At 37.2% G+C, this 22,789-nt stretch overlaps 2 protein-coding genes across 3 annotated transcripts; one reads left to right on the top strand and one right to left on the bottom strand.

The window, feature by feature from the left end:
- Positions 1 to 605: 605 nt before the first annotated feature.
- Positions 606 to 9,168, bottom strand: LOC103708966 (ER lumen protein-retaining receptor A-like). The gene is made up of 6 exons (XM_008794095.5): positions 8,839 to 9,168; positions 8,479 to 8,744; positions 6,209 to 6,324; positions 1,261 to 1,334; positions 1,120 to 1,183; positions 606 to 1,032 (listed from the first exon to the last, which is right to left on the bottom strand). The coding sequence occupies exons 1-6, from the start codon at positions 8,927 to 8,929 to the stop codon at positions 996 to 998; spliced, it is 648 nt and encodes a 215-aa protein (XP_008792317.1). The 5' UTR covers positions 8,930 to 9,168; the 3' UTR covers positions 606 to 995.
- Positions 9,169 to 13,217: 4,049 nt separating this feature from the next.
- Positions 13,218 to 20,538, top strand: LOC103708967 (uncharacterized). 2 transcript variants are annotated; one of them, XM_008794097.5, is made up of 5 exons: positions 13,218 to 13,508; positions 17,028 to 17,153; positions 20,027 to 20,146; positions 20,230 to 20,340; positions 20,443 to 20,538. In XM_008794097.5, exons 1-4 carry the CDS (start codon positions 13,472 to 13,474, stop codon positions 20,292 to 20,294), a joined length of 348 nt encoding a protein of 115 aa, XP_008792319.2. In that variant the 5' UTR covers positions 13,218 to 13,471; the 3' UTR covers positions 20,295 to 20,340; positions 20,443 to 20,538. The 2 variants fall into 2 exon arrangements, with proteins under 2 accessions (XP_008792319.2, XP_008792318.2); XM_008794096.5 differs by having other exon boundaries at positions 20,230 to 20,538.
- The last annotated feature ends 2,251 nt before the right edge of the window (positions 20,539 to 22,789 follow it).

Consider the following 22,789-nt stretch of genomic DNA (forward strand, 5'->3'; position numbering starts at 1 on the left):
GCCCAAAAAATTGACATAAACCCACTCAATTTACTGGAAACAAGAGATTATGCTTTAATTTAATTCTGAGCGACAACCATGCTCATACGTAATGCTTCCCGATAGCTTCACCTTGATGCCTTCGCCTTCGCCTACCACTTGCACAGTTTTAGCATTCAGTGCACAATATATAGACCGTTCATTACACTTCCTGAGGCCGTGACCACCCATCACTCAAAAATATCTGAGCAAGAGATAAAAGAGTCTTTTTGGTCAGGCACGTATTTTAAAAACTAAACCTAATGAGACTGCAAACTAAATAGCGGGCACTCCGAAATATTTTGTTTCTGATTTTATTGGGTGCATCCGTACTTCTCAAACATGAATCATCCGCTTTAGTAAAAAAAAAAAAAAAAATTTAAGCAGAAAAAACAAGGATTGAGAAGAACTCTTTGAAATACTAGTCAAATTGCTACCCCTCTTCCTTTTTTTTCTGCTTTTTACCGCATCAATTTTTTTCCATTCAAATAATGCATAAGTTTTCTTCTAATATGAAGGCTCCGAGATGAATTCCAAAAACATACTGGCTTCTGAATAATCATTATATATTTGCACAAGGGGAGAAATTGCTGAAAATGATAAATAGCAATCCCAATGCCATGCATTCCCGAGGATTCCTCCCGACTAGAACAAAAGCTTTGTTACTTGTAAATGACCACATTTATATTCTGATTACATACAGATTGGCACTCTCTCCTTGAAATTAGTAAATCGTTAGCTTTCACATATAAGAACAAAGAGCAAGAAAAAAAAGCTATCGTAACTAAAACGCCTATAATCCCCAATGGCATTGAGTATTCGTGCACTAATGGGGAACGGGGTCATAACTTCTTCCCACAAATTTCTCTTCCATATTTGACCACATCATTCAGCTTAGAACTCACTTAGTAGTCCAACAGATTTAGGATTACCGAGCGTGCAGCAGCATGCAGAATATGATATGCACAGGAAGTAGCTCAAGCAGGGAGCTGAAGCTTTGCATTATTTTTCCAACTGTAAGCATCAACCAACACAAATTAATGACTGTTTGATGAGACCTACATCCAAAGCACTGCATATTGGTGTTTGTCGGGTTCTTACCTTACAAAGTAGTAGTAGAAGAAATCAGCATAGAGAGCTGTCTGAACAAGACCGGCGATCCAAGCTGGAAAATAACAAAAAGTTCAGGGAAAATTTGTTATATTAAAGTTTACATCAAATTCTCTTATCTTAGTAACTTACGTATCCAATGACTGTAGTGATCCTCTCTGAAATAACGATATATCCAGTTGAGGAGGTAAAATGCACGGTAAGCCCTGATGAACAAAGAAACGTGATTAGCCAATCTAACAAACAGATGAATGAGTCTGCAAGATGTATAAAATTGAGTGGATAAGGATGAATTTCTGTAATATTATGCTGGCATCCAGCTGCTCAGAGAGGAGAAATCTATAAGTGCAAACAGAACAACTATTCCTAAGTATAACTAATGTACAGGGTATGTCTGCTAAACCATCTTAATTATGTGTGAGACATATGGAGAGGATAGAAAAGTTGTGATCACCTGCAGGTGCAGCATAAAATTATAACCATAACCATCAAGCAGTTTCCCAGGTTCCTAGCTACGCTACGAATCCTTCTTTGGGAATCCAAATGCTATTCTAACAAAGGAGATGTTTACAAAGCATATGGTGCATTCCAGCCCATTTTCATCAAAATGGGGTTGGATATTTTAGCACAATGCATATTAAACCAAATTTCAAAAGTCCAATTCAAGCACGGAAAAAGACCAGCCTATAAATCATAAAAAGCCTAGGAAAGGTAAAGAGCCAATGGTTGTAAATTAAAATGCACATAGAAATGAAAAAAAAAAAGCTTCATACCAGAAAGAAACTCTTTACAATGCCAAGATCGATAAAGCCATTTTCCAAATGGATGGAAAGCATAAATGAGTCTACAAAATATATTGGACGTCGTATATGAAGCTAATGTATACACTCAAAAGTGCTGTAACAATACAATGACTACAAAGCCATTATTCTGCCAAGTATTAAAATTGGGAATATCAGTGATTCTAGACTCACAAGTATCGCCGACCAGTATAAGCTTAAACTGTATAGACTTGTTGAGGAAAAAATTCCTCCATTTCAATCTGCACCTGGTTGTGGCTTCTTACATGATCACATCAATTTTCAGAAAATAAAGTTTGTGCAACTTCATGGTCATGAAAAAATCTGTATCATATAGATTGTATGCTAATTTGCAAGGAAGCTATTAGTGCTGACATGATCTTGTACTAGTAACCATTGAAATGAGCATCAACCAATTGTTCAATTGAAATGATGGATGTATCAACCCCACATGAACAGCTGAGGAACTTAAAATGAGATACTTGTACTGATCAATATATGCTGTCATCATCACCAATATCGGCAATTTTTTATGTACTTCTTGCAGCTGTTGAGAAAAGTTATTAAGACTATTGTGGCTCATTACGCTGTTCAAGGTAGGTGAGGCTTTGAAGGTTAATTTCCATGGCGGTTATTTTTCATGGTTGACTTTGCAATCCCTGTAGTGAGGACGAATCAGGCCAATCATTTTGTCTATAAAGGGATGAAGCTACGGAACCCAGATTTCACAGTCATTTTGTCTTGCAAAAGCTTAGGTTGATTTGATGGTTCCCATCTTAAACAGGAAGTGCATTCGGTACTAGAATCCTAATAGATATTTCCAGTGGGTTGCTTCATCTAATTGAAGTATTGTTTTGATTTCTCCATAAATAGCATAGCATGATATAAGAGAGGAGATCTAGAAGCTAAATTCAAGAGTACTGCTTAAGATCGAAAAGATTTATAGTTCTGGTCGAGGATTGAAATGCTGATCTTATATCATACCATGTTGTACAATTAGAGCTGCAAATAACCAAGCTGCTCATGAGCAGCCGGAGCTCAGCCCTCTAATTACTCATTTGAGCTCAGCTCAGCTGAAAAATGAGTCAGCTAATTACTCATTTGAGCTCAGCTCAACTAAAAAATGAGCCGGCTCTCTAATTACTCGTTTAGAGCTCAGCTCCATAAACAAGCTGAGCATGAACACCAGATCTTTCGAAAACAATGTAAAAGCTCGGCTTGGCTCGCTAAAGCTCAGCTCAGAGCTTAGCCAAGCCAAACTTGAGTGCTTTATGTGAAGCTTGGCTCAAGCTCAAGCCAAGCTCAAGTGGCTGTTATGATATCACGGGCCAAGAAGAGAAGCCTGATACTCGACTCTGCTCGGCTCATTTCCACCCCTATGTACAATACATAGCATGCACCATGCTGAACAGGAGCCATATTCCATGTCAGCTTATAGCATCATACATCATAGTAGTACACAACTACAAATGATCGTGTTATCACATGACTGTGGTATAAATTTAAGATTATTTATCTCATTTAGGTAGGTCTATTTCAAAATATTCTCTCCCCAAAACCCCAAATTATATCATAACCCAAGAAAAGCTTGGAAATAGAGAAAGGGTAGAAGAGGCAGGTTGATTTTTATTTTCCACTAAAATGATTGTGGATATTTACATCAATCAATGAATTTTTCAAGACATCCCAAGATCTAGTCATAGCAAAGAATGCTGAACCGGCCCACATCAATGTTACCTGGACACAGGACATGGGTGTCAAGTGTCCAACTGTCCTAAGTCAATCTCAAAAAAATTGGACATGAGGACACAGCTAATAATTATATGCATGCATGTGAATTTATTTGGAATATCTTAATCATTTAGTTATTTATTGGGCTTCACAATGTTTGGGCTATAGATAAATTACCAGGTTTGGGCTTTAACTTCATTTAAGCCCATGCCAGTATAACACTTATTTAATCTGTTCAACCATGTGACTTGGTGGCAGAGACCCCACCATGGAGATAAGGTCTGGGGTGCCTCTACCCATTCAATCACAATATCTCACCTGTCTAAACCCGTCGCCTTTTTCCCTCATTCTCTCTCTCGCTATCTAATTCCCAAACCGTAGTGCAATCCTCCCTTACCCCAAAACTCCTAGAAATGATAGCTTACCCCAAACCCCATGAAACCTAGCTTCACTGATTGCTCGATGGTTGGCCCAACCGCCCCAAAAAATTTTAAGATTGAGACTATCATAAATCATGGAAGAAGCCTTGGAGGAGGAAGATAAAATAGGTAATGGAGCCGTAGCCTCACCTCCACTCTCCCCCTCCCTCCCACTCCTTCATGCTCTCTCTCAGTTATCTTTTATTTTTTCGCCCCATGCGGTAGAGCAAAATAGAGAGTCATGTCCATGGCATCTCCCCAAGTGTCATGCATGTCATGTCAACATGGGGACACAGAAAAAATCTTTATTTTCGCCATGTCCAGTTGACACTTGGCCACATTCACTGACACAGTCATCCAAGTTAAACCATTTCCCTTGATTTTTAACATGTTATGTGAGATCCAGCCCTCCGTACTATGACACAAAAGCCAAGCCCCTTTTCATTACCAAGGCCTCCTCGCATCATAGATACATATGTTTAATCCATATTGCTTTGTGAGATCATCAATTGAAACAACATAATGTGAAAATTAATTATCTATAACATCTAATCCAAAATATCAGCAATAATTTTACAATTGCTCCTTTTACATTGGAAACAAATGCAGGTTAAAGGGTGCTACCATATAACCTTATTTGTTTTCTAAAGTAATGATGGCATACAGGCACGCCTTCATATTTTAACCATTAAAAGTTAATGCAAAAATAAGATATTCTTTAAATGCAATTGCAGGCTATTTGCACCAACAAGCTTGCCTTGGAGAGAGAGACAGAAAAAAGTGATAGCTTCTATTTCTAATATGAAAATTGGATAAACAGTTACATTTTCTTTCCATTTTACTGGTTAGACTTGTCAATGGTCACAGTAAGATGTTTTTCATTTGGAACTTGTTGCACTTAGAAAACTAATTCTTGATTTCATTTTTGTGTTAGAAATAAGCATGCACAGGTAGAGCATGGCACTAGAAAGCAAAAGATGATGACTTAAAGAAATAAGCGACCAGTATATTCAGTTCAGCATGAAATATAATGAAATTGGTTGAGAAGCTTGTCTTAAGGAAAGAAGCCAAGAACTAGTAAGTGTAATTTAAAAGGATGTAAGACGGGAGCTTGTGAAAAAATAGAAGAAAACTTGCAAAGCTAGGGTTTAGAATATATAAATTAGGAAATATAATACAGCGGAGAAATAAGTTGTATTTCATGTTTTGGAGTTCTTACAACAGTTTATGATAAAGAGGTGGGAGTAATTGCAGGCTAGAAATTGAGATTATAGACACACTGAAATAGATGCTTAAGTAAATATAATATAAGGTTGCTTCAATGCCAAACACACCCCTGTAATATACATATATTATATATATAAGGTCATGCATGACTAAACAAAAGAATGTAAAGTAGAATAATTTCAAAACTGACTTAGATCCAGTTGCTTCGGAATGTAACTTTGTTGGGCCCATGTACCAGAAATAAATTGGGGAACCCTTACATCCATTTACCAGCAATCTCGCCTACACCCAGGTGGGCTGGGTGGGGTAATCCCCTACTGCTGTAATATATATATATATATATATATATATATATATATATATATATATATATATATATATATATATATATATATATAAAAGGAAAAATAATAGAATTTTTGAAGATCTTTAAAAAAATCAGTTACATTCGGATGCTGTGCGACTTCATTTCAACATATCGTAAGTACAACAGACGCCAAGGACCATTATGAGTTAGACAGGCAATTATAAAGCATGCATTTTTAAATGAAAGTATTATATCATAAGCCCATTACAAAACCATGCACTTCAGGCACCCAACTATGATGATAGAAAAGTTATAATTGACATTGATCTTCAACTTTTGCTTGCAGACAATTCATTCATAAAAAAATGTTGACATTAACCTTTTTGCAGATTCCCAAACAGAATGATACCATATTAATGTGCACGTCACCAATGTATCATTATTTTCAGGATTTTATAAGCTGTTACATTTACATCAATATCATTTTGAAGTTTCTTTTTTTTTAATTAAAAAAAAAAAGTACAAACAAGAGGCTTACAAGAAAACAGGAACAAGTTATTAATCAAAGAAAGAAAGCATGCATGTTAGAAACATACCCAAGAAAGAAAACATATTGTCCAGTCAAATTATCCACATTTCTGCTTCTCTGCAGCAAAACTAGCTGAGGAAGGATTGCCACTGCCTCTAAGTATATGGAGAATGCCCAGAACACCTGCAAATTGAAAAATACATGCACCATGGAACTGACAATTTTCCAAGTTAAAGAACCACAAAACTGCAGAAGCTTTTATGGCATCAAAAAATAAGTAGCTTTTCATTCTAGGGCCTAAACTTTTATAGAGTTTAAATGATATTACAAATACAAAACATTCAATTATTAAGAAAACCAGCAAATTATGATAGGCATAGGCTTTTAAAATCTGGTTACAAGTTCCTAAAACATAACCAAAAAAAGCAAACTGTTGACTTATGAAAACAAATTTTGAACCAAAGAGATAGGTCATTGCTCTTCTGGCCTTACCCGAACCCAAGGCCTCAAAAAAAGAAACAGTGAAGCATTCTTTCCAGCAACGAGCAAGGTAATGTTTAATGGTGAAGCATTATCAGCAATGAGAAAAGGAGATTCTAACGGCTAGAAGCAGATTGTGCTGTCTACAGATATTTTTAATAATGACCATTACCCGAAGCCCATGATTTTTAGGCACCTAAAGCATGATAATGTGAGAGCCAATTAGCTAACTCTTATGCAACCAAGTCAAAAACAACCCTGCACTGCTAATTTGTCATCCTCCTTTCCTTAACTCCATAAAGTTTGTGCTGTTGACTGAATGGAAGCTAAACTATGAACATATCTTGTACAATTTATAGCTTTGCATTCCAATTTTTCCCTTTATATTGTTGCTCTTTTTTTCTTTTTTGTCATCCATACATGCTGCACATTTTTATGGCTGCCATGGTCCAGTTGACACTATTTTTCAAAACATGTAACTAATCTGCACAACAGCATGCTGAACAGATATGGGTTACAATCTAATGACTATTACAGAATAACAGAAATCCATTTGTGCAGATCACAGCCAGACAACTAGCTGATTTTCTTGTAATGCTGACAAAGTGGGTTCTGTTTAATGTGAAATCCATGCAATGAATTAGGTTCATCTGCAGCATTGTCGAGCAGATAACCACAATCACGATCATATCAGGAGGGGCTTATAATTGCATCTCTCTTTTTGATGCAATCATTCGATTATTGATTATCATATAGCGTAGCCTATTGATTGTGACCAAGGGATCACAATTCTGGAAGCAGGTCCACCCCAAACATTAAAATCCATACCATTAGATTTACCAATTGCAATATGAAAGTACAAAACACTGACATGTACATACAGTAAACAACCACACATTGTAGGACAAGGATCCAAACAAGCAAGTAGGTGAGACATGATGATAAATGGAATTTTATATATTCTTTCTCCCAGCACATTATGAAAGCTTACGAGGAAGAAGATATATTGAAACCCACCCCTCTCGAAAAAATTTTTAAAAAAAAACTAGCATGAAGGAAAAGTGACACCGCAAGGTCAGAACAAGGGGCAATGAAGGAAAGCTGGATTCACCTCACATTCTTTGTTAAATCATATACATGTAACATTTTTCATGCCATTTCGCATGCATGTTATCAGCTCTTACCAGTGTTTTTCGTGTTGGAATACTAACCTACACTTGATTCCTATTCCTCTCAATATTCACAGTGATGAAAGGAAAAAAATAAAGGGTTATTTATCTCCTTCTGAGAACCTCCATCACATTACCACCTCTAAGAATTTGCTTACTTAACCAATCCAAATTCCTAAAAATTGAGCTCTCAATATATTTTCTTCTTGACTGCTATCTTCCCATATTAGTGAACCCACTTTTCCAGAACCTTTGACAGATTTCTCTTCAAAAATATGAGATACTCAAAAAGCTGATTCACATTGAATTTCTTCAAAAATAGATATGCCTACATTTCCACTCAATCAACATTGTCATCATCAGTAAGCTTTACTGGCTCAGGCTAGACGATCGTAAGATAAAATCAAAATAAAACTATTCTAGTCCTAATAACCCAGGATAAAATCATATAATCCAGAGAAATGACAATCCCAATGACCAAGAAGACAGAAAACTAGCCAAGAAAATCAGGGTGACTAATTTGTTATTATTATTGAAAGAATATCTAGCTTTTCAACACTAAGAAATATGATAAAGTAACAATATCTACACAATAGAAAACCCTAATCAGGCAATTATTGCAATAAATAAGTATTCCGCATAGTTCATTGGAAACAGAATCCGCGGAGAAAAGAAGAAATAGAACTACCTCTCGAAATGTGAATCGATCATGGAAGAACAGCGCCACGATAAAGCTCCCGCCGACAAGAATGTAGTGCCGGAAGGTGTCCTGATCCTTGTCATAAGTCCGCCGCATCAGGGGATGGTACTTCATGCACCACACGATGGCAATCGAGGTCGAGATGAACACAACCTTCATCACAGAGTTGTACACCGAGATGAAATCCGTGAGCAGATCCAAGTACCGAGTCAAGAACACCAAAGCGTACAGCTCCTGCGTCTTAAGCGAGATCCCTACCTCCAGATTAAAAAAAAAAAACCGCAACAAATCAGAGAAAAAATAGGAAAAATCGGCAGATTTCGAGTTCGGAAAGGAAAACCCTAGAACCTGAGCAAGATTTGGTGGCGTAGATCTTGAGGAGGAGGACGAGGACGCTGAAGAGATGGGTCATGTCGCCGGCCAGCCGGAAAATATTCATGGTGGCGAATAACGAGGGAAACTCTAGATTCTTCGCTGTGAACCGGGGTGGGGTTTAGCAGGGAAATGGGAGAGACGGTAGCAGATTAAGGCGGGAGAAAGGGGGGAGAAGAGGGTTAAGGGTTTGGATTTGGGTAATGGAGAGCAGAGAAGAAACGTGACGCGGAGAGGGGGCCAAGGACAGCTGACGTGGCGTGGCGAATGTTCTCGCCGCCCACGGCAGCGGCAGCTATTGTAACTGAAAATTGCTTTGAGGCGCAACCCTTACCACCATCTGTTCATATCTACGTGTCGTAGCATAATTGGTTAACTGTACCCCAACCCCACATGCCGATGACGTGTCTTCACCAGCTCTCTCGTGCCACATGGGATTAACCCCTGGTTGGGCCCTTAATATTTTTTTCTTCTTTTTTTAATTTTTTGGCAGGGGAAAGGGCAGCCGCGTGGAAGTGCCGAAAATTGGTTCAACTGAAGGGCATCAGCAGACCTATCGCTGGAGCCAAGAGCGCCTATATTATTTACCATATTTGGCTGAATAAAAATACTAGAACTTTTGAAGGATAAAAACAGAGCTTGAAAGCTCCCACTAATAGTGCACTTCTTCATACAGATAAGTTCGTTCAGGCTCAAACTGTTGAAGGGTCTAAAATTGCTAGAGACATTTGGAGCCTTCATTTAGCTCTTTAAGTAACTCGGTAGATTTTCATCTCTTAAGAACCTCATTTTTGAGCTTTTTCAAAGTGAACATCGGTGGTAGTGTGCATGAAGATAGGGGACGAGGAGGTGTTGATTTGTGAATAGAGACGTTAATTCCAAACTGATTGCAGTGAGGGATGTCGATTTTATGACACTAATGTTTCTAGAGCCGAGCTCAGACATGCTTGAGAAAAGATCACCCATGCACGAGTTAACTTAGGGGCGGAGCGTATTCACTTGGAAGGAAACTAGGTGATTGTGATTGGGTGAATCTAAGGCCATGCCAGGGTAGGTGATAAGTACCCACTGTCCCAAGACAAGCTTCAATTTTTTTAAGGACTATGTGGCCTTCCAAATCATTCATACTTATCGGGAGACGAATAAGGCAGTTAATTGTGTCACTTTATCTGCTGTGCAGTACTCTGATGGATGATTTTGTCATAGCTACTTGTCTATTCCACTCTCTCTACGTGATTTTTTTTTCTGATTTTTTTGAACGTAGAGATATTCGGCATATCCCAAAAAGAAAAAAAAAAGAGTGACCGATTGCCGGAGGCAAAAGCGTGGGTCGTGCAAAGAGCCAGTGGTGGGAACTTCAATTCCTTCTGTTACAGACATTTTGTCTATTTATCTATATAATTGACATTGTGTCTATGATTATCATAGCTATGGTTCGGTCGGTTATATAGGTAATTTTGATAAAGTAGCTTCATTGGCAGTTCAGCAAAATGTATATGATGTAATTCAACTATTGTTTCTTTTAAGCGTTCCGTCTAACCAAAGTTATTAAAGTCACTTGATGTTCATATAAGAGATTGAGTTCAGATTCTGTGTTCATTGGATTTCATGATCTCAATGAAATTTTGATGAGTTTTGCTTACTTTCCTTCTCAAATACAAGCATCAAGCATTGTTATTGTTTGTCGCTACGATAACAATAACTATTTGTTGTTGTTACATATACGACAAAATGTTTAGGTTGGTATAATGTAAGTGCCATTAATGACTCGTCCTATGGCTATTTTGGTCATACTACAAGTCACTATAATCAGCCAACTTAGAGTATCTCTAGTTACATAATCTCACATTTTTAGGAAACAATTAGACTACAAACATAACCTCTTACGTGATTTAAGTTATACAATCTAGCAAACTTACAAGAAATGAAATTGCTTATTTAGTACTGTTGATGTGACTGCATGGCCAATTGTGTGTCACTGGACACAACGGAAATCATGGCCTTTGGCAGCAATTTATTTAATGGCCCATGATTTAAACACTAAAGAGGTGGTCGGATGCAGAATACAATATGTGTCCAAGAATATTGTGTTTGAAATAGTCCTTCTCAAAGAATTTCAAGGTACGGGGCTGCGTGCCGCTTGGCAGGTCTTCATCACGTCCGATATGTTTTACGGACCAACTCCATCATTCTGGAGGAAGACTCAACGATTGTTATCAGTTGGATCCGAAGGGGCTCAAGGGGTAATGGTCTCCGAGATGTCTAGGCAATGGTGGAGGACGGAGGAGCCTTTTAGGCTAAGCATGTTTTTCGTAAAGCTAATGGGGCTGCGGATTGTGTGACTGCTTATGTAGCCAATCACTCCGCTAGTACCCTGTGAGCTGGTGATGGAAAATTATCCAGGGCACTCCGAGGTATTCTGTTTTTTGATTTTATTGGATGTATCCGTACTCGTCAAGTATGATCTACCCATCTTAGCAGCAAAAAAAAAAAAAAGAAAAAAAAAAGAATTTCGAGGTGGATATAAAGCCGGAATCGCTATTAGAGCAGGATAGTGTCAATTTTCATGCCCCTTCTCAGATTGATATTCAGGACAAATGCCCATTTGAATAAAAGATGGCTAAAATCTCTCTCTTTGATGACTGTGATTACATAGAGGCGGAAAAACAACAGAAGGAAGAACAAAACTATACAGTATGCAAAAAATAAAAAGATCAAGAGCCCTACATGGTACCCAGGGCATCCCATCTCTCTGCTGCAACATAGCAAATTTAGTAGGCAAAGAATTTAAGGAGTGTAAATCGAAATTTTGAATGCAGCTGCAAGCCAATCTGCTGCAAAATTGCCTTCTTGATAATTATGTTCCACCACGATCCAGTTCATCGACGAGGCTAACAGGCATATTCTTTAAGAGAGGGTTGACTACTGATCTAAAATACCGGCTTGTTATCCAATCAATCACTGTGCACGAGTCTCCTTCCAAAATAGCCTTACTATAATTCAACTTCATCACAACGATAGAAAGGCCCTTCCAAGCAGCCCTAAGTTTGGCCATTAGAATAGAATTGCAGTAAAACTAAAATGAATCTATCTTAATGGTCCCGAATAATATATCTGGCAGCTCTTTGATTGTTCAAGAAGGATCCATCGAAAATACTTTTTAATAATGCTAGGGGAGAAGGCACCCAACATACTTGAAGCTAAGGATTGAAGGTGCAGCTGATCTACGGCCTCCAAAATTTGACCTTTTTTGGACTTCCATGCTAATTAAAAGCTTCAAGCCATCTTCCCCTTCTATATTTGAAATTTTATACAATGTAAGGCAATCAAATGACCTCTTGCACTGTTTGTCATTCTAATTTTAATAGATATTTAATATCTCGAATCACTACTTGATCTTAGAATCCGATTTGGAGGTTATTCTGTTTCGATAAGGCTCGCCAACTAAAGTTTAATTGTATACTTGATGAATGAGATGGCCATGCACCAAAAAAATAGGTATATTGAAAAAAAATTTAGAAGTACGTGGTGCGGTTAGCTGGTTGCTCCTTTACAAGAAGAATAAGTATTTATAAAATATAAATATAATTAATTTAAATAGAGTTTGTTTATTGGATCTCTTACAACATCTTTGACATTTTTTTTCATATTATTTTAACTTAATGTTATTTTGATGGGGTTATTCTCTTTGTACCAAACAAATTGGAGTATGAGATGCCAAAAAGTCGAGCTGGTTGCCCCTAAGAGCTTCATAATTGGATCTCATTAACGCTCTTTTATACTTCAATACGAGCATACAAGTGATCTTCAAACCACAGACATAAGATGCTTAAAGTATTTATTAGATAAAGAGAGAACTTGAAATGCCGCATAATTTTTTTTACATTCCTTAAGATCTTAATAAAAATCCAAAAAAATTACAAATGACATAAAATTTGAATATTTAAATATAATTAAAAAAGTATTTAAAGATTCCCTGCAGAAATAATACCTTGCTGCCATTAATTTATATAAATATATTGAAAAAATATATATATTTTTTATACCGGCAGCTCACGCTAATTTTGCATGAGGATTGTGTACCAAATTAAAGGTCAAAATGCCCCATAATAATGGAGGAATAGGTATATCTGGAGTCTAAAAATTTGTTTAAGAGTGGTGAGAAGTGAAGGAGACGATCTAGTTTTTGTGAACAGCTTACTGAGAATGTAAGAATAAGGTGGTACCCGCTACTGGTACCGAGAGGAAGCGGGGAGTGGGAAAAGGCCAAAATTTTGCCCTAGCCCAAGAAAGGAAGCATCCAGGAGAACCCCAAAGAAATAATTAATACATAAGCCAACAGAACCCGAAACCGCACCTCAGACAGTCCAACGAGTACCACTTTGGACCTTCCCACCGGAGAGCTCCCGGAATTGCGCTCCCTCCGCCACCCGCATCCATCCAAACCCCACCGAATTCCGAGCCCTCTCTTCGAGATCCCTGACCGGACATCGGAGCCCTCGAGCTCGCTCTTCCTCCTCCTCCCTTCGCCGGGGCCGGCGAGAAGGCGATGGTCTGATCCCCCTCCCTCACGATCCGGAGGACAGACGACACAAGGGAAGCGATTGCGATGGGCTGCGCTGGATCCACCCAGAGCAAAGACGAAGGTGAACTCTTTCTTCTCCCCATCTCCCCCTAGGTTTCGATTTCTCCAGGTATTTCCCTCATCTGGGATGGGTTTTTTGGCGCACGCCCGTCGCGTGTACTCAAATTGTATAATTTTCTTGAGATGTCGTGTTATATTCATTATCCAAAACCTTTCTGTTTTGGTCTTGCTCTTGTTTCTTGATGATCATAACTGGATTTCTTAATTCCAGGTTATAGATTGGTGGATGGTAGTCGCTGTGCTCTCTTTATTGCTACTATAGCCCTTGTTTAAATGGTTCATATGGATCCAGGTGTTTTGAAAACTGGATCAGTTCAGATCGATGTATCCAAAGTCGAGTTTGTTCAACAATTGTCGGTTATGATATGCCTGTGGTGTATAGATTGTGAAGGAACAGCTTGGAACTTGCACCATGTAAACATTTATCATCTTGTAGCATTTTTTCCTGAAAAAAACTGGGTTCTAATATGTTAAAAAAAATTGGGGGTTTGGTATCGTGACTTGGGCCTTGATACCAACAACGAATGATGTAAGTCCGATTTTGAGCATTTAACGTGGCACAAAAGTGTGTTATATGCTTACCGGCATCCCTGAATCATCTGCCAGCTGGTGGATGGGATTACTGTTTTTGTGATCCAGTTGATGATTCACGAAGTCAATGGTGAAAATTTTCAGCTAATTAACATTTACAGCATTTAGTATCTTGTAAACATATCTTATCTTGTTAGTTTTTTTGTTCAAAAATAACTGGGTTCTAATATGTAAAGAATTAATTCGGGGGTTTGGTAACATAAATTGGCTTTGATACCGACAATGGTTGATGTAAGTTCAACATAAAGAATTTGATGTGGCATGAAAGTGCGTACATGCTTGCCAGTATTCAGAATCATCTGCCAGCTGGTGGATGATATTACTATTTTTTCTTATTTGGTTGGTGATTTATTACATCAACAGTCAAATTTTGAGCTAATTCACATTTATGCTTTTTTTGGTTGCTGGGTTTTTTTTTCTCTATTATGTAAAGAACTAATTTTGGGGTTTGGTAGTGTAAGCTGGGCCTTGGTACTGTCAATCAGTGATGTAAATTTAACATAAGGAATTTGACATGACATAAAAGTGCATTTAGCTTACTGGCATTCCCGAATCATCTGCTAGCTGGTGGATGAGATTACTATTTTTTTATTTGGTTGAGGATTTGTTGCATCAATAGTTAGTATTTCATCTAATTCACATGTATGGTTTTTATTATCTTTTTAGCATTTTTCATTAAAACAATTGGGCTCTAATATGTAAAGAATTAATTTGGGGGTTTGGTAGCATAAGGTGGGCCTCAGTACTGACAAATGATGACGTAAGTTCAACATAAAGTATTTGAGATGACATAAAAGTGCATATATGCTTACCAGCATCCTTGAATCATCTGCCGCTTGGTGGATGAGATTATAATTTTTGCTATTTAGTTGATGACTCACAACAGTCATAAAGGAGCTTTTTTAGCTAATTTATATGGTATTCAGTGGCTACTTAAATGGCTATGCAGTTATTGTGGCTAGTTAAATGGCTTTGTGGTGTGTAATTTTTTATTTTTACCTATTTAAATTTTAAGTGACCATTTGTTTAGACATTTAAACATCCACATAGAGGTCTTAGATTATAAATGGCTATTTACCCTACTCAATTGATGATATAGAACTAGATCCAAAATTTTATGCATTTAATGTTTAGTATAGACAATGTTATTTCATAGTTAAGCATAGTATCTAAAAGGTAAATGGTATGGTGTGTTTGACCTTTCATACAGGTACGTGATCCTATCCATTCATTTGAAAATGGATAGATTAAGACGCGTGACTGGGTAACTAGTGACACATGTCAGTTTATCTGCTTTCATTGTGATTAAGCTTAAAGCCGTGCCTTCTTTTGACTTGTTCCCTCTCTCTCTCTCTCTCTCGTTTTACCTTCTTCTTACTCTTGCAATGCAATGACTGATATGGAGAGCAGTTATTGATGTCATCTGTGGTGGAGTGAGGGTGCCGATAGTGGGGAAGGAGGTGTTATGGATGGGAGAGGGCTCCCTGGAGATGGTTGGGTTCAAGGGCGAAGAAGAGGCTGGGGAGGAGGTGAGGGCCCCTGTATATGACAAGGCAGTGAGCAATGTCTTGCTGGAAGTCTGCATTGGATGACGTGGAGTGGGCGGAGGTGGAGGTGTTAAGGGGATCCTTGAGCAGGAATGTTGCTTGAATTAGAGATAAAAAAATAAAGGCAAGGAAAAACTGGTTGGCAGTTGGTACATTTGTAAGTTTTCTATAATACCTCGCATTAACCAATGGTTGGGATCTACTCTTCTATGATTCTATCTATTAAAAATTATAAAAATGGACTGTAACAAAACCGTATCTAAAATGATGTTGTGCAGCAATTTGGTTAGGAAAGTCTTGATCATGAAATTACTGAAAGACTTCAAATTACTCAAGAGAATGATGGAAAAAAAAACCTGGAAGTAGAGACAACCGTATTTAGTGTTATGCCCCTGTTACTTATAATACAACTTTCAAATGAATAAGTCATCATTTAATAATTTATTATTTGTATCTTGTCCTTTATACAAAGTAGCTTCCCTCTGAACTTTGATATATGTATATATATATATATATAGAGAGAGAGAGAGAGAGAGATGTATGTATGTATGTATGTATATAATTTTTCAAACTGCTTGAATTTATTACTCCATTTAAATTAAGGATTAAAAAAATCATGTCCCTAGAAGAAATAAGCAGATCCAAATTTTACATCCAACAGGGATTGTCAGGTTCTCTTGAATTGGAAGGGTTGAAGTTAAGGTGTTTAGTATATATTCTGTATTAGCGTCTTGTACCAGTGTTCATTTTCTCTAAAATGAAAAAAACTAGCTTATTTTTGGTCATAGCAAATGAAAGTTTTCAATTTGTCGAAGCCTTATTGATATTTAAGTTTGCTGTAGCATGTATAAAACTGTTTAATGGAACAATTTGACGTAATTTGAAACTTTTGAATGGTGCATATAACTCTGAACTACACCTCATGAAAGTCTTGTAAGCCTTGAGTGGTTATATGACTTTTGATTACACTGATGGCTTGACTTTTTAGTGCAAGTCATATGAATGGCGATGTATCTTTTCTTTAACATCCTACTTCAATTAGCCACATTTCGTGTTAGACAATGAAGGTCAGTTTCTATTGTTCCACATTCTTTTGTTAATTGGTAGAATGAGCTATACAATGCATCCATTTTATCTTGCTTCATAATTTTGAAATCTTGTTCTCGTATGCAATCTTTTTTTTTTTTGGTACATTTTATATGAGTTCATTTGCAGTTGCAATTTACTCCTACATTTATACCTTGTACTTCCTAGTTTAGTATCATTATTTTCAGTTTATGTTCAAGTAACATACAGCTTGACTCGTTATTACCCCTGCAACTTTGCCTTTTATACTAAGAGTTGGTTCAAGTTTTTGATCTGGTGAGCTTTAATGCTTGCAGAGAATACTACCAGAAAACTCCAAAAGCCAAAACCGTGGAAGCATACTCAACCAATAACCAGGACTCAGCTTATACAGATGCGTGATGAATTTTGGGATACAGCCCCTCATTACGGTGGCCAGAAAGGTGCTCATTCCGTTGAAGTTGACTTATCTTTGTTATTTGTTATTACCACCTGAGTTTTCTGAGAATTTAGCACCACCTATATTGTTGATGACTAAAGCAAAACTGCACTCACATGCATTGAAAACTTTTGCTCTAGTATCCAGTTTCCCATTGTTGGCCTTAGAATCACAAAAGAGCAAAAGAGTTTGAGATTGGGTTCTGTCATTAAATCATTGAGAATGAGGGTTTTCAAGTCATCATATATTCTGAAAAGTCACATATTCAAAAAGGTAATTTAACAAGAGCTTTGTCGTCTGTTCATTTTCCTTTCACTATTAAAGGTAATTTTTTTATTAAATGAGAAGAATGCATGCTAAGTGCAAATGATATTTAAAAATGTCATTATTTCCATATTCATTGCATCTTGTTGACATTTTTAAGTTGGCATGCCTGTTCACTTCTTCTTTGTTATGGTGAAACATCAAGCTGTGTGACTTGTCCAGGACTTTCATTGGTGCACTTGCTGAGCAGTTAAATTCTTTTCTGTCTATCAGATTTTATCATCACAGTGAATGTGGATGCATGTATAGTCAGAAATATGAATTTCATATCCATTTAACTGGACCTTGTTATAGTTTTATGCCATAGCTTGTTTAGTTGTAAGGTGAACTGATTAGAGGCAACCAAGTATTACAATGGGGATTCTGTGCTCCATAAAGATGAAAAATGTTTGAGGAAAAATAATAACTAAGGGTCAAAGCACCATACAAGTTGAATCTAGTCCATATAGTCTCTCCCCAGATTGAATGTAAGCTGCTTTGTGCAGCCAGACAACCTACTGGTCGGAATGTCTGTTTTGTTATCAGAAACTATCTTAAGTACATGAAAGGTCATTGGATAACTATATTTTCAACTGGTGCTTAATATAACAAGGGGAATAAATTCCAAATTTAAGTTGTGCTCTTAATGAGAGAAACTATGTCCATCTTCTAATGTTTTTTTTTGCTAGGAATCTTCTAATGTTTTAAATCCATAAACCTATTCCATGCTCTTACTTTAGCTTGACCAACAATTACAGAGGGCATATGGAAAATGGACCACATCCAGTTTTTTTTCTTCTTGACGTGGAAATTGACACATCTGTATGGAACAACATAACCATTTAAGTTGCATAGTGAAAGAACATATTGCTTCTTTAAGACAGATGAGGATTCCATCTCACGTTCTTTGTAAATTACTTTCTTATATTCAACCTTCAGAAGGTTTTTTTTTTGCTTTCTTACCTTAAAATAGTGGTCCTTTTTCTTTCTAAGCAATTCAGCATTAATCTTGAAATTCCTCTACTTGCACATGCACTTCTATGCAACAAAATCAAACTTGTAATGCAGGCAAGTAATTTCTGTCTTTTTCTTAAAATTTTGTTGTTCTATCAACATTAATTTAAAAATAAATTGCCAGAAGCCCATAGGAGTCAGTATTACAGAAGGTGCAATTAATCTGATAGGGAAATGACCATCGAGAATTATTGCTGCCCCCCCCCCCCCCCCCCACCCCCCCCAAAAAAAAAAAAAAAGATAATTAAATTGAGTCTAGTTAAATGGCCACCATGTAAATCTTCCTGATCCATTCTTGATCCCAAAACATAAACTGGTGAATGAACCATATTCTTCAATACATCCATTTGACATTTGGATTGCAAATTTTACAGAATAACACTTCTTTTATTAAAAAGAGAACTTGTCAAAGTAACACATTGGCACTTCTAACAGTTTCTAGTAATTACAAGTGGGAGTGTCATGTGTATCTTGTCAGACTGAAAGTCTAAAGTGTACTTAATCTGCTTTAAAAAAAATCTAATTGAAAGAATATTGTCAACACGCCCTTTTTGCTATGATCACACAGTCATGAACTTGGATTTCCATCCAGTTTGACTTATTTCCTATTGAAATTGAGGTGAGCAGTGCTACCAGTACAGTTGGTCCCTGTTGGGGGTCAACTGTCTACGTGTTTTTAGTGCCCAACATAGCCACCTACAAGAAACCAGATAAAGGATAGGAACCAGACAAAAAATTTTCTTCACTGTACCTCAGTTGTCTTGCTGATGCACCAAGCTCCCGTGCTCATTTGTATCCTGTCTCTACTTTTCCTCTTATTACCTTCATTTGACTTTTTTAAGATAGGGGCTACATCCCTTTCAATTTAATGACCCCTAAACTTTTCTTATGGAAAGATTTATAGCAACTTAGGTACTTCCTTCCTAATGCTGATCTTTTTAAGAAAAACAGAGATCAAATTGATTAAGAAAAAGGAACCCTTACAGTGTGCAAGTTCCCTTTCAGCAAAGTGCTAAGATGTATGAGGGATAGTGTTACTATTTATTTTCCCAGTTAGTGTTTCATTTTCCTAATAATAGTGTGGTATTGTCTACAGAGAAGACATTCTCAATAATAAAATGCTTATTCTCTAAGGCACCTTTTCAAGTTGTTTACAGAGTTTGCAGGCTGCCAGAAAATAAAAAACAATCATGCATTCCTGTATAGACTTTGAGATGGTTCAAAAACACCATGTGTCCTTTGTACATCTTCCAGGATTAGTTGATGCATTCCTAGAATTAATTGCACCTAACGAGGTTTAACAGGTCCATCTGTTCCAAGTTTTGAAATCATTATTAAAACAAGTTTCAACGAAAAACATCATGCCAGCTCTACTCACGTTGTCATTCTTTTATGTGCGCACACACACCCACACACACACACAAAGAGAGAGAGAGAGAGAGAGAGAGAGAGAGAGAGAGAGAGAGCCACATCGAAACCTACTTCACCAATGGTTGCTTCTGAAATATCTAGAACATTAAGGATTGTATGTTATTTATATAAATTATTTGGCTATGTCAGAGATTTGGGATGCACTCCGAGCTGCAGCAGAAGCTGATTTAACCCTTGCACAAGCAATAGTGGACAGTGCTGGTATAATTGTTTCAAATGCTGACATGACTCTTTGTTATGATGAAAGAGGTAAAAATGTGTTGTCTCTGTTTTTCTCTTTACATATCGGATCATATTTGTGGAACTGTCTTTTAACAATAGCCTTATTGCAGGTGCTAAATATGAATTGCCCAAGTATGTTTTAAGCGGGCCGACAAATTTGATTCGGGATAGTTGACCGAAGTGGGGTTCTCAAGCATGAATAAGTCATCATTGTAAATCATGTAAATGACTCACCCTCCTCGTATCTTTACTGAAAGTCCAGTTTGAGCTTCTGCTCAGAACTTCAAACTTGAACCATTTTCATCTCAAGCTTCTATCTGTAGCTGGAGCTCACTTGATAATCAACAGAATACAAGCGTACCTCGTGTAGCGGTCCATTCATCTATTTTTGAAAAGATGTGCTTTCTGGCTTATGTGTACATGCTAAAAGGATGCAGCTGTTGAAAAATTATTCTTTCTGCCCATGGAAGACAGAGCTCAGAATGGATGGAGCGATCTGATAGATAGAACTCAAGCGCAATATATTCTTTATATAAATCGGCATTTCTGCAAGTATATCCTTCAAAGATGCCAAGCGTTAATGGGATCTGAAGTTTCTAAATGAATTGCATTGTTGTTCTGGCCTTTTGAAGGCATTCCCGGAGTATGATCAAGGCAAGTATGGATCAATTACCAAAATAACTGCCAGAAATAGTTTTTGTCGATTAAACTTTTTGCATGACCTTTGGACTTGTGGTTACATTCCCAAGAGACACCATGGTAGCAATGGCTTCAGTTTTCTAAATAGTGACAATTTTGAGCTGAGTCTTATGATTGCTCTTCCACCATGATCTGATGATTCTCTGAATCATGGAAACCCAGTATCCAGGCAAGTAATGTTCCCCATTCTTCAGATTGTTGATGGAATAATACATGCCCTGTGAAGAAAAAGGGTTTTTAGTAATTAGTGATTTTGTTACTGCAAAACTATAACTTCGAATTCTGATTTATTCTCTAGTGTATCCATCAGCATAACATATTTGACTTGATGCATTTTTCAAGGTCAAGCTACGTGATCACTGATCACTGGACTTTAACATTGAGTCAGGAGACGGTGTGCAGGAGTCGGTCTGCACTTACCCGACCCATTGCCTAGAGGCCTTAGTAGAATTAGGGCTTCCTTTTTTCTGGGTACAAGAGCTTGTTGATTAAGCAATAAAGATATAAAATTGGGGCAGAATATTCTGCCTATGGCACATACATCCAGATAGGACGGGTGAAATAGGCCAGCCATTCATATTTCTTTGCACATCTTCCCCATGGATTTCTTTCCATAATCTGTGTATAATTAGCAGTAGTTGGTGTCGCAGCATCTACCTTTGCCGTCTTCGGTCCTTTAAAATGCGAACAAAATCTAAGCCCCCATCATTCCCAAATCCGACAAAAAAGAAAGAGATAATGTAAGTACATACACCTCTCCTTAGCTGCTTCCTATCTTTTACGCTTTGTGGAATTTGCTAGCCTGGTCTCCCCTCAAGATATGACTACAAGAAAGTTAAAAGGGAATGCTATAACCCAGTTTAACACTTCCATAGTTGATCATTTTATATTTATTAATCTTTTACACATAGTTTGGCCTTGTTCTTACACACAATTAAGCCGGTTTCCTTACGCCATTATGCTTGTTTTACATGCATGTCAAGAATTAAAATATAAAATGATCCTCCAAATTAAAAGCCGAGAGTAAAAATGCTCTATCAGTAGAGTCTAAATCTTAAAGTACCATCAAGAATGCTTGAGACGACATTAAAATAGTTTAAAACAGCAATGATTTAATAAGCCCACGCCATTCCTCTTGCTTGAGAAGAGTGTAGCTAATGGAAGATCCTAGCTCGGGGAACCATTCACACTCACCAGGCTAAGTTCCTGAGGCGATGAGTTTGGACAGTGGCGATTAAAGAACAATTCACTGGTTGTGGCAGTAATGAGCAGAAAAGAAGGAACAGCCATGATTAAAGAATGGATTCGAAACTTGAAGCATTGACTTGGCCTTCTTTCGAATTTGGAGCCGAAGAGGACGGCGGGCACCCGTTCCCTCGATTTCGCAGCCACACCGTGGGAACCAGGCCCGGAAGTACTTGATTCCGTTGCTTTTAATGCGTTTTACGAGACTAAGCACGCACCCGACCACGCAAATCCCTGCCATCAAAGCGTTAAATAATGGAAGAAAGCATGCTGGGGGGGGGGGACACGTGACGTGCCAAAGGATGAGTTTAGGTTCCCACATGCTAAAAGCCTTGAAATTAGGGCTGCTTAAAGATAGAGTTAGATCACTTATTTGATAAAATATTTAAATTTAAATATATATATATATATATTATTTATTTAATAAATATATTATATTTTTAAATTGATAGATTTTGATCCGATCCAAACTCAATTGTTACTCCTACTTAAAATAACTTAACTTTGTAGTTTTGAGTTTGCCATTAAAAGTTATCCTAATGGTTTAGTTTATGGAAAATGCAGAAAATATACTAGTTCGAGTGTGAAACACAGTACAAGTGCATATAAAATTGTACAAGTGTCTATAAAATTGAACAAGTAATTCAGTAATTTTATTGGCGGGTTTACTTTGAGTTTTCAAAAAATATCCAAACAAAATAGCTGCAAATTAAGGAAACACATTTT

The sequence above is a fragment of the Phoenix dactylifera genome, chromosome 9 (assembly GCF_051530095.1).
Source record: "Phoenix dactylifera cultivar Ajwa chromosome 9, Ajwa_hap1_PhDact_Kaust_v1.1, whole genome shotgun sequence".
Lineage (NCBI taxonomy): Eukaryota > Viridiplantae > Streptophyta > Magnoliopsida > Arecales > Arecaceae > Phoenix > Phoenix dactylifera.

Coding starts and splice junctions, on each gene's coding strand:
- LOC103708966 (XM_008794095.5), bottom strand. CDS start 8,929: ATGAATATTTTCCGGCTGGCCGGCGACATGACCCATCTCTTCAGCGTC. Junction 1,335..6,208: donor CAATATGTTTTCTTTCTTGG/GTATGTTTCTAA, acceptor TTTGTTCATCAG/GGCTTACCGTGCATTTTACC. Junction 1,033..1,119: donor TTCTACTACTACTTTGTAAG/GTAAGAACCCGA, acceptor TGATGCTTACAG/TTGGAAAAATAATGCAAAGC.
- LOC103708967 (XM_008794096.5), top strand. CDS start 13,472: ATGGGCTGCGCTGGATCCACCCAGAGCAAAGACGAAG. Junction 17,154..20,026: donor TCATTACGGTGGCCAGAAAG/GTGCTCATTCCG, acceptor TGGCTATGTCAG/AGATTTGGGATGCACTCCGA. Junction 20,147..20,229: donor TCTTTGTTATGATGAAAGAG/GTAAAAATGTGT, acceptor GCCTTATTGCAG/GTGCTAAATATGAATTGCCC.